This window comes from Ricinus communis, chromosome 10 (assembly GCF_019578655.1).
Source record: "Ricinus communis isolate WT05 ecotype wild-type chromosome 10, ASM1957865v1, whole genome shotgun sequence".
NCBI classification, from domain to species: Eukaryota; Viridiplantae; Streptophyta; class Magnoliopsida; order Malpighiales; family Euphorbiaceae; genus Ricinus; species Ricinus communis.
Genome location: NC_063265.1, coordinates 22,914,050 through 22,929,972, shown reverse-complemented (window position 1 = coordinate 22,929,972; position 15,923 = coordinate 22,914,050). Strand labels below are relative to the sequence as shown.

Genomic DNA, 15,923 nt, shown 5'->3' with positions numbered 1-15,923 from the left:
CATAGTTCAGATATAATGAAACTCAAGTACTATATAATGAACCTATTCTTTTTTAATAATAAATATGTTATCAAAATTATGAAAATAATGATGAACATATCGTTCAAACATAATGAACCTTAATGTTCTACATAATGAACCTATAATGAAACCGAGGTACTATAAAATGAACCTATTTTCTTTACAATAAAACTATTATCAAAATTATAAAAACAATGATGAACATATCGTTCAAACATAATGAATGTATTCTTTTTCAACAATGAAACTATTATCAAAATTATAAATATAATTATGAACCCATAGTTCATACATATTAAATCAATTATTTTTCAACAAAAAAAAAAAGAACAGAAAAAAGAAATGACTGAAAAATTTTAGTTTGTCAAATATATTTTCAAAATCTACATATTTCTCATTCATAGATTATTCTATAAATAAATTTTTTCAGATATAAATTTAAGGAAAAAAAGAATAAATCATGCAATAAAGAAGAAAAGGAGAACAAATAAAAACACAAAAAAGTAAATCTTGTATAATTTGATACAAAGATATGAAGAATAAAAACTAAAATCTGCAGCTTCTCTATTCTGTTTCAAATGGCCAACAAAGTAAGATATTATATTGGGATTAAAACCTTCACACGTGTGTCATTCAATTAAAATGCTGACGTTTTGGACACTAAAAAAATAATGCATAATATACTCGAGCCCAAAATATAAATTGCCTAAAATCAATAAATATAAAAAAAGTTAGTACTGTTCAAATCCATAACCAACTAAGCTTATATATAATAAAATATTTTTAATTATTTGATGGATTGTTAAGTTGAATTTATATATAAAAAATCCATTGTTGTGTGTAATTTTACACATATTTTTTAGTTGAATTCTAATGACTTTTGAATAAATAGTTAGTACTAATTAGGAAGAATTTAAGCTTAATTAGGAGTTTATTTAGACTATCTATTATTTTAGTATTTTATTTATTTTTTATTTATTTAAAAATTTGTATTTGATTTTAATAAGTTGTTCCTTTTTATAGGAAAAATGATAAAGGAATCCTAAACAATCATAAAAAGTTAAACTCATGGCTAGACACGACTATGCTTGTACCCGTGTTACACACTGGAAGAAGGATCGGGAAGTATGATTTGATAAATGGTCATACTCGAAGTCGTGTCTACCTTTGTATTATGAAGAATATGACACGCGAGCATCACACGAGTGTGCTCCAAACTGTGCTTGCTTCTGCCTGAATTGAATAAGTTATGAAAGCTTAGCGTGCGCCAAGTTGTGCCGTAAGGCGAAGGATGTAACGTGGCCATGTGCTAAGCTGTGTGGAATAAATTTTACATGAAACTTAAAAATTTAAGGCAAAATAGAATTTTTTTTTGAGTATTGGTTATAAAATGGAGGACAAATAGCTATTTTAGAGGAACAACCATCATAGATACAGAGTTTTTGAAGACTCATTCAAGACCATCAAGAAGATTTGTGTAAAGATTCAAGAGTTTGAATTAATTATTTCTTTTTCTTCTTCTTTTATTTCTTTAATGATAATTCTATGTATTGCCGCAATCATACACGGCTAAACTCTTATTGGGATTTGGATTTGCGTAGCGAGTCTATTATTTATTTGGATCTTTATTTTTTTCAATTAATTAATTTTCAGTCAATTTTATGAGTTGGTTTTAATAGTTTTTGTATTTGATTTTAGGTCTGATTAAATACATGTATTTAGGTAAATTAGAGATAACTAAATTTGTATAGTTTGTCGGCTCATAGACTTATAAAACTTAAGAACTTCGATCACAAAAGTAGACTAATCTTTCGGGGAGAAATAAATTATTAAGGAGCTTAACGAACCCTAGTTAATTAACATAACCATGAAAATAGATTGTAATTGATTTTGATATTTTTAGATGAGCTCGAAACTCTAAATAATTTGAGTAATTTACACTTGACTAAAACTTAACAATTTGAATTATGAAAAGATATTGCAATTCAAGTAATTAGTTTTTTAATTATTAGATTTCTAAAAAAAAATATTTTAACTTTATATTTTCTTTTCCTGATAATTATTTATTTAATTATAATTATTTAATTTTGTTAAACACAATTAGTACTGGTATTTGATTTCAATATCCTTGTAGGAACGATACTCATATTCACTTTTTACTACTTATTGCGATTCGTGCACTTACAAAATTTGCCAAACATTCGTACAAATAATTCAAAAAATATCTTTTAAACTGCAATTATTTTTTCAAAATGTAACTCTCTAAATATTACATTTACACCATCTTGTTACAAAGATCTATGAGCTCTCAAACAAACACATAAAATCTCATCCAAAACAAGAAGAAAAGTATTAATAAAAAATTTATCTAATGGGATTGACAAGGATGCCTCAGATTGTCATGCTAAAACTAAACGTTCTTCATTGTAGTAATTTAAGATATGTATGGCATTTGACTTTTGCAATTAACGGTATTGACAAACACAATTTTATTTTATTTTTTTGAAATAAACAAACACAAGTTGATTAGCAAGAATTATATTAAAGGGAGAAAATGTGAGTTTACATCACATAAATCTCATTCCATGAAAATGAAGTCCATCAATTAATTGATATAAAATGTAAATTTTTCCTAGCTGAAACTGATAATGTCCTAATCAACATTTTATCTACACTAGAACAAGAACGCTGGCATATACTTTTCTTTTTGGCTGCTTGATCGATTCTTCCTATTTATAAGTCTAGTTTAAACATCCTGTTAGTTTAATTTATAAACAACAATTACTATTTAGTCCAAATTAAATAATTTTGCTAAACAATCTATGTACACCAATTTGGTATTCTTTTTCTTAACTTTGATACTATTTAATTGGTTTGGTGTATGTCTTGGCATTCATTAAATAATATTTAGTATAATTATATTTCAAACTGTTATTTACAATTAATTTTTGGTATTAATTTTTATAAATTTTACGAGTATTACGTTTTTTTTTATACATATCTGATATGTATTATATAATATTTGGCATATATATAATTAGTGTTAAAAAATAATATCTAAAATTATTTTTTAGCATTTCTGTCATACTTTTAATATCAATTTTATATATTTTACATCTGTTTCATATATATTTAGTATAATGGATTTGAAAAAAATAATTTATTTTAAAAAATTGCAAGGATTAGTCTCAATTGTATTACTTATATTTGTATTCAAAAACAAGATATACTTTAAATTTTGGGATATTTGAAAAATAAAATTGCGGTCAAATTAACGTGTACTAATTATTGATAAAGAACTTGTATATTTCAAATTATTTAAAGTGGATTTGGGTAAAAAAAATAAATTTAAAGAAAAGTAGATTTTTTTTTTTTTTGAAAAAATACACAGATGTTTCACATTTTTCCCAATGTTACCCAATTTTTCTCATATTTGCTCAAATGGTATGCATTTTAAATGTTAGCTAATAGAACATATATTCTTTAAAAAAAAAAAAAACATTTTGACTGTCACCTCAAAAAATTACATTGAATTCCCATAGAAACCCTTCATCTGAAATTAAAATTGAAATTAAATACTAAAAAATTAAAAATCATGTAAATATTTCTAGCAAAATATTTTTCTTTTGAAATAATTTATAGCAAAATTTAAGTATCGTTTACTCAACTTATTTTCTATGCCCCTTTCCCATGTAACTGTCTATTGTTTAATCTACAATGTGCTTGTGATGTGGGCTAATAAGGAGTAATTCGTAATATAGGTAATGAAAAATAAAAAGAAGGGAAATAATAGGAAAATAAATAATATTCTCCCTGCTACATTTTTTCTCCATTTGCTTTCTGAACAATTGACAGAATCTTGTGGATGCCAGAACTTTCACTAAAAATTTTCTGTATTTTAAAGATTGAGGTCAATCTGTGAACTTTGAATTTTGATTGAAATTAAATTAAATTTTCAACAGAATTACTGATGAAATTCCAATTCAAGCATTGTTACTTTACCATTCATAGTAATATATAATTCTATAACACAATATGTAGAAGAGAATTACAGTTTCTTTGTTACATAACCAAAAGGCACTGCAGCAAGTTGGCATAGATGCTAACCATATTAATAATATGCTTATAGAATTATTCTTCCATTTAAGGATGTGTTTTTACTAATTACTGATCACTCGCAGCCTTACATGGGTTATCAGTGCAGCGACAAACAGGTCTACCAGCTGCTTCCCAGCCATTGAAGCCGCGTTCCAAAACCATAATGTCTTTTATTCCTGCATCTTCTTTCATCTCCTCGAGATAATTAGCAAACCTCCGAGCACATCTTGGGCCACGAACCTGCAGAAAACAGCATCTATTAGCTATTCAAGTAGGGTGACCAGTTCAGCTTGTGCCTGTGACGAAAAAATTACAAAAACATAAATAAGCAGGGAGCTATTTCTCATAATTTCCAAATACATGGGAGGAGAGAAGAAAACACTAGATAAACTGATCGATGAAGCTTTGCTTAACAAGCGCGAAGGAAACAAGCTTCTGAAATAAACAACTATTATGCAAATGAACAGGTTCCATATTGACAATGCTAAGCACAAAGGAGCCGTTCTCATAAAAACAGTATCAGTTCATGAAAGAGATTATACTTGGTAAATAATAGTTTGAAAATATAGGTTCCTACCATTTTTATTTTTTGTATTGAAGATATAGGTTTCTACTATTTTTATGTTTTGTAACCAATAGGACCTTAATAATGCTGTTAGCAATGTACAATTACATATGTGCATGTAAAGCGTCAAAAGATACTCCAACATGCCTCTGAGTAAAAGAAGTTATTCCAATGGCTCTCTCTCTCTCTCTCTCTCTCTCTCCTATTCACATCTTTTCCATCTCTCATTTCATTTGTCCATTAAATTAAAATTAAAATAAAGAAACAAGAGTGCTCAAAGTTTATACCTGCTACAGAGAGTAAACAGATAGACCACTCATATTTCAACCAGACCAAACAGAGGCTTGAAGGTTGGATTTGGATCAATATTTGCTAAGCTGAGGATTACCCAACTGCCAAGAACTGGGTCTACTTTATCTGTCTACTAAAGATTCCTTTTTGGGATTTGTGTTCCATATTCCTGTCAAAATATGCAATGGCTTTGCTCTTTTGCATATGGACTTAACAGATCACAAATTCACAATCCACTATTATTAATCTATTACTAATTAACAAGAATCCTCGACCAATATAGGCAAGTTATGCAATATTTCCCTTTTCTTAACTCGTTAAAGGGCATTTGTTAAATTTTTATGCTACAAGTTGTGCTATTGTCCTTATCTTGTGTAAGCTAGTACTCCATCCCAGCCTTAAATCAGCATTGATAGGCAGATAGGGGCTTGGAATGATAGCAACTGTTGCAGTGGCAAGCTCCGCAGCACCACAAGACACTGTAAACAGCCTATAACCCTCCTCCCATGACATTGTCACAACTTAGATGACTTATCCTCGTACACCGTTTGTTGTCATATTGAAGGACATTTTTCTTCCTTTTTTTAAGCAGTGACAAAGGAAGAGAAAAATGAAGAATGGTAGGGACTAGAGGGTTAAAAAAAATGAATCTACCCAAACCAAAAGAGACACATATCAGCACACTTAAATAAACATGCTATACACCTGGGTAATGAAAGTTTTATTGGTCAAAAAAATAAAATTATAGGGGTGGAATAGTGTCAAATATAAGTACAGGGTGCTACTAGACTTTCATCCATAAGTTGCAGAAAGATTATGCATCAGGAGCCTACACCTTTATATGAAAACATCTTCCAACTCCTATTTTTAGTTTTAGCATATCTCAACAACAAAACAATACATATGAGCAACTTATTATGCTAAGTATTGAATGTTCACATGCGCCTATGCCAATTAAAACTTAATTCTGATTAGTTACTCAAGTACTCGGTTCCCAAATAAGGTTAATCAATAATGATACAAGTGATACAGTAAGGATATCAGGCATTAATTCTTCATCTGCTTATTGCATATGATGCCTTAAAACACATGAATCAATGCCATGTATTCTTGGACACTTGGAAGAAATAATCTCAAGTCTATGTCAAATCACTCCTGCTACTCTCCAATGCAATTGAAAGAATTGTTCAGTTATCTTAGCAGCACAATTTTCCCAACCAACATGTTAACTAAAATAGTACCATTTGAATTAAATAAGCAACACTTGCACTAACTTTCCAAACATATATAATCCTAGCAAGCTGATTAATTTATAACAATTTCAACATCCATAAAACAGCTTCTTTTTGTTATACGGTACAAAGGCACATTACTTCTTCAGCTAACCAACCATAATGACGATGAGCAAAACTAGTAGCAGGCAGCCACTAATCAGCAGATGCGCTCAGGGTAAATCATACAAGGCCAATTAAAATAATTATTTCATGGGTAATTTACAAAGATAAAATCTTTTAACCTAGTCTAACATGAAATTTTACTCTCGGATACAGTTTCCTAAACAAATTGATCAAAGAACCAAAACCAATAAAGGAGTTCTGAAAGAAAGGAGTTAAAAGAAAGAAGAAAAAAAAGGCAAATAACCTGGCTCAAAGCGCAATGAAAAACAAGAGTATCTTTGCCTTTGACTTGTTGAATGAGATCAGAGATCCTGTCAGAGAAGGTGTCACTCGCGTAGTGCAGTGATCCAGCTATATGCCCGTCATTACTCCTCTCATCGTCCCTTTTAAAATCCCCCATCAAATTCAGGAAAAATAATATTTGATAACCTATCAAATAAGTTCAGAAATTGAAGATTGTACCTCACATCGATAATGGCAATATTCGGCCTGCGCTTGAGGGTAAGAAGCTGAGAACCTGTTATGTATGAGATGCTGCGAGACATCTCTTCTCTCTTTCTATTTACCTTTTCTCTTTGACTGGGTTAGAAGAAATCTTCCTGTTTCCTATCTTTTGATGGCAATTCACATATATTGCAATTTGACGACTAGTCAAATTTGTAAAAAAATTATTTAGGTCCCTGAACTTTTTATTTTGATTTATGGAGTCCTTAAAGATTTATCATGTTTAAAGAATATTTGAACTTTTATTATTCAGATTTTTAGGACTTGTGGGACGTCCGTTAATTCTTGGATAAATTGTTGTTACATCTTCTTTTAGATACTTATTCAAACATAGAATTGACTTAATGATCATTCGAAATCAATATAGAAAAACAGGTTTAGTGGACCATAGTTTCAGTTTTGGATTTTATTTTTTATTTTCTTAGTTATGGTGCTTGAATTGTACCTTTTTTACATAATAAAACTTAATTTAAAGCAAACGAATTAAATAGTAAATAATATCATATATAAAAGAAGGATATATTACGGGCTGCGTTTTCGAGCGTGCACCTAAGTGTTTTTAGCGATTACAGCACTGCAAAGCTTTTCAATTTAATTGGAAACATACTAACTAGTTATAGAAACTAGCACGGAGATGTGAGTTGCTACTCGGATAACTAGAATACTTTTACTAATGAGTGACGTTTTTCGATTTCATAAAGAAGCTTATGTCACAAATATAAAGATGGATCCAAAAGCCAACTTTCTTATTTGTGTATATTTATCTTTAATTTTATTGCTTAACGGGGTATTCTCTTTATATGCAACATAAATATTTCTACACATCAAACAATATGGCATGTGAGGTTCACCTAGTCTAGCCTATTTATTAAAGTGCAGCCCATACTCAAAGTTATTAACCTAACTTACTAATTAGTTATATACAAGCCCACATACTCTAGCCCGTTTAGAAATTATATTTTAATTTTCAGCCTTTAAGCCTAATAGATTACTGTTTATGAAAAGATCCAGTTCAATGATCTTAAATTAATTATAGTCCAATTTAACCTAACTAAGGCATGGTAAAGCCCATTAAGTCTATATGGATTTTAGATTAGAGCTCAATATGACATCTTATTACCTAATAAACTACAATTTCCATGTCAAGTCCAATTTTAGGGCTTAAGTCTATCTATCTAGTTTTAGTTAGGCAATCATATAGTATATATTTGGCATCTGTCACAGATAAAGAAAAAAATAAAAGGACAGAAAGTAAATCTAGCTATTACAACCCACCTACAACTACAAAATTGGAAAGAAAACCCTAATACTAAGTTACAGTACATAAAATTGCCAAAATACATCAAAACTCAAAAAACAGCTTAATATTATGCACAGCCGATTAACTCAAGGTGAAGGCCTGATCGGCTCTAGGGGGCTTTCACATGGATTTTTGCAGGTTTTCTTTTCTTGCGTCTAGAACCAATTTTCACATGCATAAAAGGTAAAAAGTCCAATTAGAACATGTAGAATTAACAAAGAGATGAAAATATAATCTAATTATATCTACTATTATCCAGTCAAATTCAAAATCCAATCAAATTAGGTTCAAAACCCAAAATATTCTTATTATCATATTCAAAATCCAATAAAATCAACATGTTAAATAAATATTAAAAAATATTCCTAATATGTTCCGATAAACAAATATATATATATATATATATATATATATATATATATATATATATATATATATATATGTATACACACATATATATATATATGTAAGAAGCAATTGGAGGAGAGATCTTGATGATGTGGATGTAGGAGAACCCTTAGGTTATCACAGTTGGTTGTCGTTTTGCGAGTATCAAGAAATGAGAAAGCTGTTGAATCAAAGAATGGTTGGGAATCCAGTTTTGCTTTTGGGATTTCAAAAAAAATTTTATCGTTCTTCAATAGGTTTCCTAATTTATGAGCTCTTTCTTAGTGGCTTCCTAAGGGTTTCTTCTCTGTATATGTCGATGTAGAAAACTTTAAAGAGTATTGCTCTAGTAACTCACCAATATATCTATACTAAGCTCTGCTCACCCTAGACTTAGAGTGCATCCATGTATTTATAGTAGTAAGGTTAAAAAACTTTAGGAAATACTAATAAGTATTCAATTATTTAAAAAAACATATTATAATTATCCCTCCCATTTATCATATTCATATCAAATAAAAAGAATTTTTAATATTTTATTTTCAAATAATTATCATCAAAATATATTTAATAATCCCAATAATTATCATAAGTATCTTCTAAAAATTTAATTTTACTGATTTTTGGCATTTTAGGTCGAAAATATATATAAAATGATGTGAGATTTGGAAAATATCCAATCAACACTGTGTGGAGCCAATCAACTCTATGCTAAGTTAATTCGACTCTATCTAGAGCCAATTTAGCTATATACAGAGCTGATTGACTCTAAAGAGGAGAAGTTTTGAAAATTTTAATAATTTAATCACCGAACTTGTGAAAACTACTGTTTTACTCCTCAAACTTTATTTTTTTGTCAATTGGGTCCAAATTGATTCTCAAAATATAATTCTAAGTCTAATTATTTCCACCCTTTTCTCAAATTTGTCCATTCTCAATCTTCAAGACTTGAGAAAGATAGTAACTTTTATCATTGGATTTTTTTTCCCTTAACATCTAGATCTGAAAAATGGGTGTTGATAGTTGTCTCAGTTTGTTCAAGTTTAGAAGCATGCAAGCCTTTAAATAAATCAAGACAAATTAATAACATTAAGGATATGGCAAGAAAGATATCTTAATAAGCTATAGAAGCCATGCCCCATAAGCTCGAAAAGGAATTTGATTTGATGTGGGGAGCATACCCGCTTGAATTTTGAGGATTTCGCCTGCTTGAATTCGGGACCACGCCCATTGGTTTGGGAGCCACGCCTGTCGACTTGGGAACTACGCCCTTTGATATGGATACCACGCCCGTTGATCTAAGGACTACGACCATTGATATAGGAGCCACGCCCTTTGTTATGGGTACCACGCCCGTTGTTTTAGGGACCATGCCCGTTGATTTTACTTTTGTAGAGACTTCCATCTGGTTGTTTTTCCCACTTTATGAGGTAATTTACCACTTCAGGTCAATTCGGTAATTTTCCACTTCTAGGTGTTTTCCATTAGAAATTCCCACTTCGGGGTAAAATCTGACTCAATTGACGTCCTTCGAAAGTTATGTTGGCATTTGGCACACTCAAGGACTAAAATGTAATTTTGATGGGTGAGGAACCAAACTTGTAATTTTTTAAAAATTTCCACCTTGGGATGCAAACTAGCCTTCCATGTGGCTTCTAGGTACTTGAATTGGCGCTTGGTCCATTTAAGAATTAAAACGTAATTTCAAACGGCCAGGAGCCTAAATGACATTTTTGCCCTTTTTAATTCCCCTTTTATTCTCTCAAATCCTATTTTTCTCTTTATTCGATTTCTCAGCCAATTCTTAACCAAATTACATGAAACTAGATGACGACTTCATCTTCTAGATTTTCTAGATGTACTCTGATTGCACCATCTAGGAGTTCTCACCATCGATTTCCCACCAAAATGACTTAGGGCTTGTAAAAGGAGAGGATATTCCTTTCTTGGTGAAATTGAACATTCACTATATGTTTTCGACTTTTGAAGAGGTATGTTTCCAACTTTAAACTTTATTTTATGTCACTTATATACTAGATATACGCATTATTTACTCAAAATGCCTGAACAATTATGAAAAAAATTAAAGAAAATTGTGTGCCCTAACCTCTGAATTAATTAATCGTACATGGGCTAAAAATGGATTTTCAGGGTATGTTATCGTAAAACAACAATATATTAATGCCATACTTACTTGTCTAGAGTCCTTTTGTATGTGCATTGTGTTTTAATCCCTATGTTTGAGTTGTTTTAGAGTGACATTGTATTGATTCGGTTCACTGAAAATTTTTATGGGGCCAGTGAGTGGTTTGATGAGCTCTAAGCTGCTAACTAGGACTTTACCTCGCTCGCTCAACATCGGGTCCCGCTTGGATAACCCATCCACACTCCACTCTCACAGCTACGCCAGAGGTAGATGGACGAGGTAGATGGACACCTTCCACACTTCGTTAACATTACGCTCTCTCTCTTGTTCCATCACTGGATAGATGACTTTGATGGATGTAATTCACGTAATTCATCAACATTTCGAGTTGCTGGGAGCACAAGGACTTACTTAGGTTTCCTGCAAGAGATGACCGCATGGCATTCCTCTCTATTATAGAGGCTTCGTGCCTCAAAATACTCAAGAGGTGGATTAGGTAGCCCAGACCTTTATGGTATCTGACCATGTTTAGTCTTCAACTCATTTTCTTTATTTTTCTTTATCTAGTCCCTCTACGGGATCTAGACCAGGTCTCCTCCTACAATTAGGGATCTGCCACTCTCGCTGATCTGTTCTATCAGATGGACATCATTGTATATGGGGGTAAGAGAATTTGTGACTTTTGGCATGCTGTACATGTAAGCTCCACTCTATCTTTTATTTTTGCCCCTTCCCTTTTATTTGCATAATAAATTTTATTTTGTCAGGTCCGGCTGATCGCCAGCCTTACGTGAGCCCACACGACATGCACACATGGGCTTTCCCTCGCTTGAGTCATTGGGGCTCGAGTAGGAGTGTCCCATTAGAATGGGCCTAGGTCCATGTGCACCGTATGTGGATTGACTCCCTAACCTGGGACAAGGTAAATAAAAATTTATTAGTCAAATTTACAATTTATGTATAAAAGTTACTTACCTTTCCAGTTTATAAAAATTTGAAGAAGCATTAGTTAGGGTTAGAAGTGCGATATGGGATCTGTCCAGTCTCGACTGCATCGAGGAGGGTTTTATTGACTGAGACCCGACGGTTCGCCGGGTATATGGTATTTGGACGAGAGGATCTATGGATGGGAGCAAGGTCCTAACAGACGCCGAGTCCTCTTGTCTCCACCCCTCTCTATGTTTTGGATAGTGGATCTCGCTGGGGAGGAGCTAATGATATGTGTAGCAGGACATGATAAGCCCAAAGATCTCACTATTTGGTCTACATTTCTTCATCCCCATAGTCTTAGTGCTAAGCTGACGATCCTCCCCACTGCCCTCGTGGAAGGTTCACGGTAGAATGAATCGCTAGTAAGAAGAGGGGACAAGGCAAGCCAAAGCCAGGAAGGGCTTGGGGAGAGGAAGGGAACGAAGGAGAAGCTGCGGACTTTCTTTTCGAATCTGAATTTAGTGACAAATGCCAAACCAAATGCACGTAGGCTTTAGGTTTTATCCCGGTCTTAGCATAAAATCCTTCTTTTCTTCCCTCGGATGTCCATAAAAGAAAAGGTTTAGCGGATAGCAGCGAGCCTGCATCGGATGCCCAATGCTCTTGGGGTGGTCATGGTTCGCTCGCTCGATGATGACACCATGCTCAAATACTTCTTCTAACTTATTTTGAATCTTTTATTTTTCTTATTTCGCTTATTTATTCAACCATTTTGTCTATAGTTGATCCATCATGCCTTTGTTACTCTTGAGCCGACAGAGGGGCGATCTGCTTGGTGCTTTAAGCCTTCCCATATCTTGGGTTCCTCTATTGGTGCTTCCTTTAGGGCACCTCTTACAGCCATGTCGGATGTGATTTTGGGGAGCGTCCTATTCCTCCCTGATCTGATGGTCTCATACTAGAGTCCTCGTAGTGCGATAGAGTACCAACTTGCCATGGAACATTGCCTCTCGCCCGAGTTTACTTCGAGTACTTGTACACACATGAGTCACATTTTACTTTGTTTTTTTCACATCTAGTAATCACATCAGTTTAGAAAGACCAATTTGAGAATGTACATTGATTGGTTGGCACTATGAAAACGTAATTCTTCATCCTTGGCGAGGACTGGCGGATAAAAATAAAAAAATATCTTATGAAAAGCAATATGTATGCATGTATGGATATATTCACTAATCTCCTTTTGGGTTTTTCTCAGAGAGACCATGAGAGCTTATAAGGTCAGGTAGATGATCGTGAGACAGTTGATGCTCTGAAGACCAAGATCAATCTCGATGTGAATCTTCGACTCAAGGAATGAACATCGATTTAGATGATGGAATGAGAGATTTAGAAGAGAACCCTGACTTTTGATTTTTTTTCCTCTCATTGCTTGTACTTCTGCTATTTTACTATTTTTTTCCTTATGTAAACTTTGAATCTTTTAAAGATGTATAAAAATTATATACTGTTGATGTTAAAATTCCTTTTTGCTCTTAAATTCTTCTCCATATTGCACATTTTGGACTTACACACAACTAGAGTCTAAGAAAATGCCTGAAAAGCCTTCAAAAAGTAAAATACACGATAATGTCACATAAGTAATTCAGCTCTGCAATTGTAGGGTCTAAATTTAACTCTGATTTAGGCCTTCAAGAATACATGCAACCTTCACACTTCCCCATATGCAATGTCTTTCTTCTAAAGTTAAAAAAATATGTCTCAAAAAAAGTTCCAAAAGCCTAAAAACCTTTTTCAAAACTCTAACTGGTGATGATTGGAACAAACTTGGAAAACTTCATCTTTCATCCTTCAATGCCATGTAACACAACAAGCTTAATTATGGATTTCTTTATTCTGTTGTCAACTTTTAATGTCCAAGAGACCATATTTTTAAATTCAACGGGTAAGAGCTGCGCCTTATAATAGAGGAGTTTTCTACCATTCTTAGAGGCCCTATGGATTCTTCTCATCTGATTGCTTTGCCAAGGTTCGATGATCCTTTTCCTGGTAAACTAGTGGAATTATTTGACATGCCTCCAACTGAAGTACTTTTTGATGCTCACTAAACACGACTAGCAATTTACAAGCAAGTGCACCTATCTAATGTAATCTAGCTATAGCAAGTATCAATATCGTATCCCACGGGAAATGAGAAGCTACTGCTACTATGCTATTCCTATTATCTAACCGATCAAAAGGTGGTGAAGATTATTAATTAAAAATGATTGAGAATGCAAATGAAAAATAAATTTTAACAAAGAGAATGAAAGTTTGAAAAAGACAATGAGATTAGTTAACCCAATTGGGGATCCTTTTAGCTAGCTGACTTAAAAACAACAATTTATGAATTGATTGATTAAGAATTATGATATGTGGATAATTTCTTAAACGAATTGGCCTCTTTCTCGAGTTAACCAATTCCTAATCCGAAAGATCTAAGTTAGAATCTCTTCCGAACAATTGACTTTAGAATAGTATTAATCTCTAAATTACCACTAATAAGAATGTCTAGTTCTTCTTCCAGTAAGTAATACACTTATCTCAAAGATGCAAATCACTTAATCATACAAGCAGTTGTCTAAACTCAATTGAATTTTTCAATTCCAAAGGACTTCTCAAATTAATTCAACAATGAAGAATAAACAATAGATTTTATTATATTTGATTGAAAATTACAATCTTAAATCAATAATTCAATCAATTAAGCATAAAACAAGCCTAGCATAGCTAAAGATCATCCCCAAATGGGTTTAATAAGATTAGTTACACATGTTCATGATTAAACTAATAGAAGAATCAAATACAAAGTAAACAAGAATCGAAAAGAACATGAACACCATTTTCTCAAATGGTGGAAATGTTATCCCTTCTTGAATAACTCTAAATCTAATCTTTGCAGCTCAAGATCTCCTCCTTCTTTCCTTTGAATCTTCAAACCAATCCTCAAGAACAGCTATTTGGATGATGTTGAAATGGAATTCGTCTCCATTTTCCTCTTCTTGATCCTCTGGAAGGTTGCTCTCAAAGTCTGTCTTGAATACCCCAAAATTCTCTCTCTAGAATCCCTATAATTTTTTTTTCTTTTCTTTTAAATCAGGCTTCGGGATCTAACATGGCTTGGATTTAGGCCATGCTAGTCATCCATGCCGTGTTGAGCTAAAATTGTACATTTAGTCTTCTAGCAGCTGGATGGACTTATTGTTTGCTCCCTCCTCAAAGAGGCATCCAAGCTAGCCAGTGTCACCTCTAAATCGTGTTGTAAATCGTTTCTTCTCGCCATGGGTAAGAAATTTCAGCACCCCCTTTCACCTTAACCATGCTCCTCAGCACGGGTGTGTTGAATAGTCTAACGCGCCCGATTCGTCCGTTTCTTACCGATTTTGGTTCGATTTCTCTCTAACTTTGATCATATACCTAGAAAATCACTTGAGACACAAAAGAAACTAAAACAGGGTGATACTAATACAAAAATACATAATTTATCCTAAAAACAATTCAAAATCAAGCATGCAAATATATGTAATATCAAGGATATCAAATCACCCCACACTTAAGCTTTTGCTTGTCCTCAAGCAATCAACAGTTTAGATTATAAACATACGATCAATCCTCCTTAAAATTCATGCATTGGATTACAACTAATCAATATTCAATTTATCCCAAATTGAAACTCAACCAAAAACTAAACTAGCAATCTAAACAAGAGTAATTATCATGTTAGTGTATGAAGAAATTAAATAATACATTCAACATCAAATATTCAAGAAACCATATGCCTCACAAGGGATCATTCTATGCATTTGGTGTTTAAAAGGTAGTCATCAATCCCTTAAAGCAATTATATTCAACTTACTTATCATAGGCTTGCCCATAAATCTCATCTCCGCTACTGCAAACAATCAAATATCATAATCAAAGTGTCTTCACAAGGGTTGTGATGGGCTTAGGTTTAGGCATGGAAATTTAGAAGTGAGGTGTAAATAATTTCTAGACTTTTGCAATGCCTTACCCACAGTTTCAGCTCAACAAGGACTAAATGCCAAACAAAGATAATTAAATTCACTATAGTTCCCAAGTTTCTAAAACAAGATGCTCAAAGAGTGAAAAATGAATGAATACTCAATAAAGAACTGTTTTTTTTAAGAAAAAATAATAGAATATAATTACTTTGGATTGAAGGAGCATCTAAACTAAATTTTTAAAGGACTTAGTGAATTCAAAGTACAAGTAAAACTTGTATTT

At 32.4% G+C, this 15,923-nt stretch overlaps 1 protein-coding gene across 1 annotated transcript; it reads right to left on the bottom strand.

The window, feature by feature from the left end:
• Positions 1-3,997: 3,997 nt before the first annotated feature.
• LOC8269279 (dual specificity phosphatase Cdc25) lies at positions 3,998-7,006 on the bottom strand. Its single transcript, XM_002517262.4, has 3 exons — positions 6,835-7,006; positions 6,617-6,755; positions 3,998-4,359 (listed from the first exon to the last, which is right to left on the bottom strand). Exons 1-3 carry the CDS (start codon positions 6,915-6,917, stop codon positions 4,186-4,188), a joined length of 396 nt encoding a protein of 131 aa, XP_002517308.1. The 5' UTR covers positions 6,918-7,006; the 3' UTR covers positions 3,998-4,185.
• Positions 7,007-15,923: the final 8,917 nt, after the last annotated feature.

Coding starts and splice junctions, on each gene's coding strand:
- LOC8269279 (XM_002517262.4), bottom strand. CDS start 6,917: ATGTCTCGCAGCATCTCATACATAACAGGTTCTCAGCTTCTTACCCTC. Junction 6,756..6,834: donor ATTGCCATTATCGATGTGAG/GTACAATCTTCA, acceptor GGATTTTAAAAG/GGACGATGAGAGGAGTAATG. Junction 4,360..6,616: donor TTCATTGCGCTTTGAGCCAG/GTTATTTGCCTT, acceptor TGTTTTCTGCAG/GTTCGTGGCCCAAGATGTGC.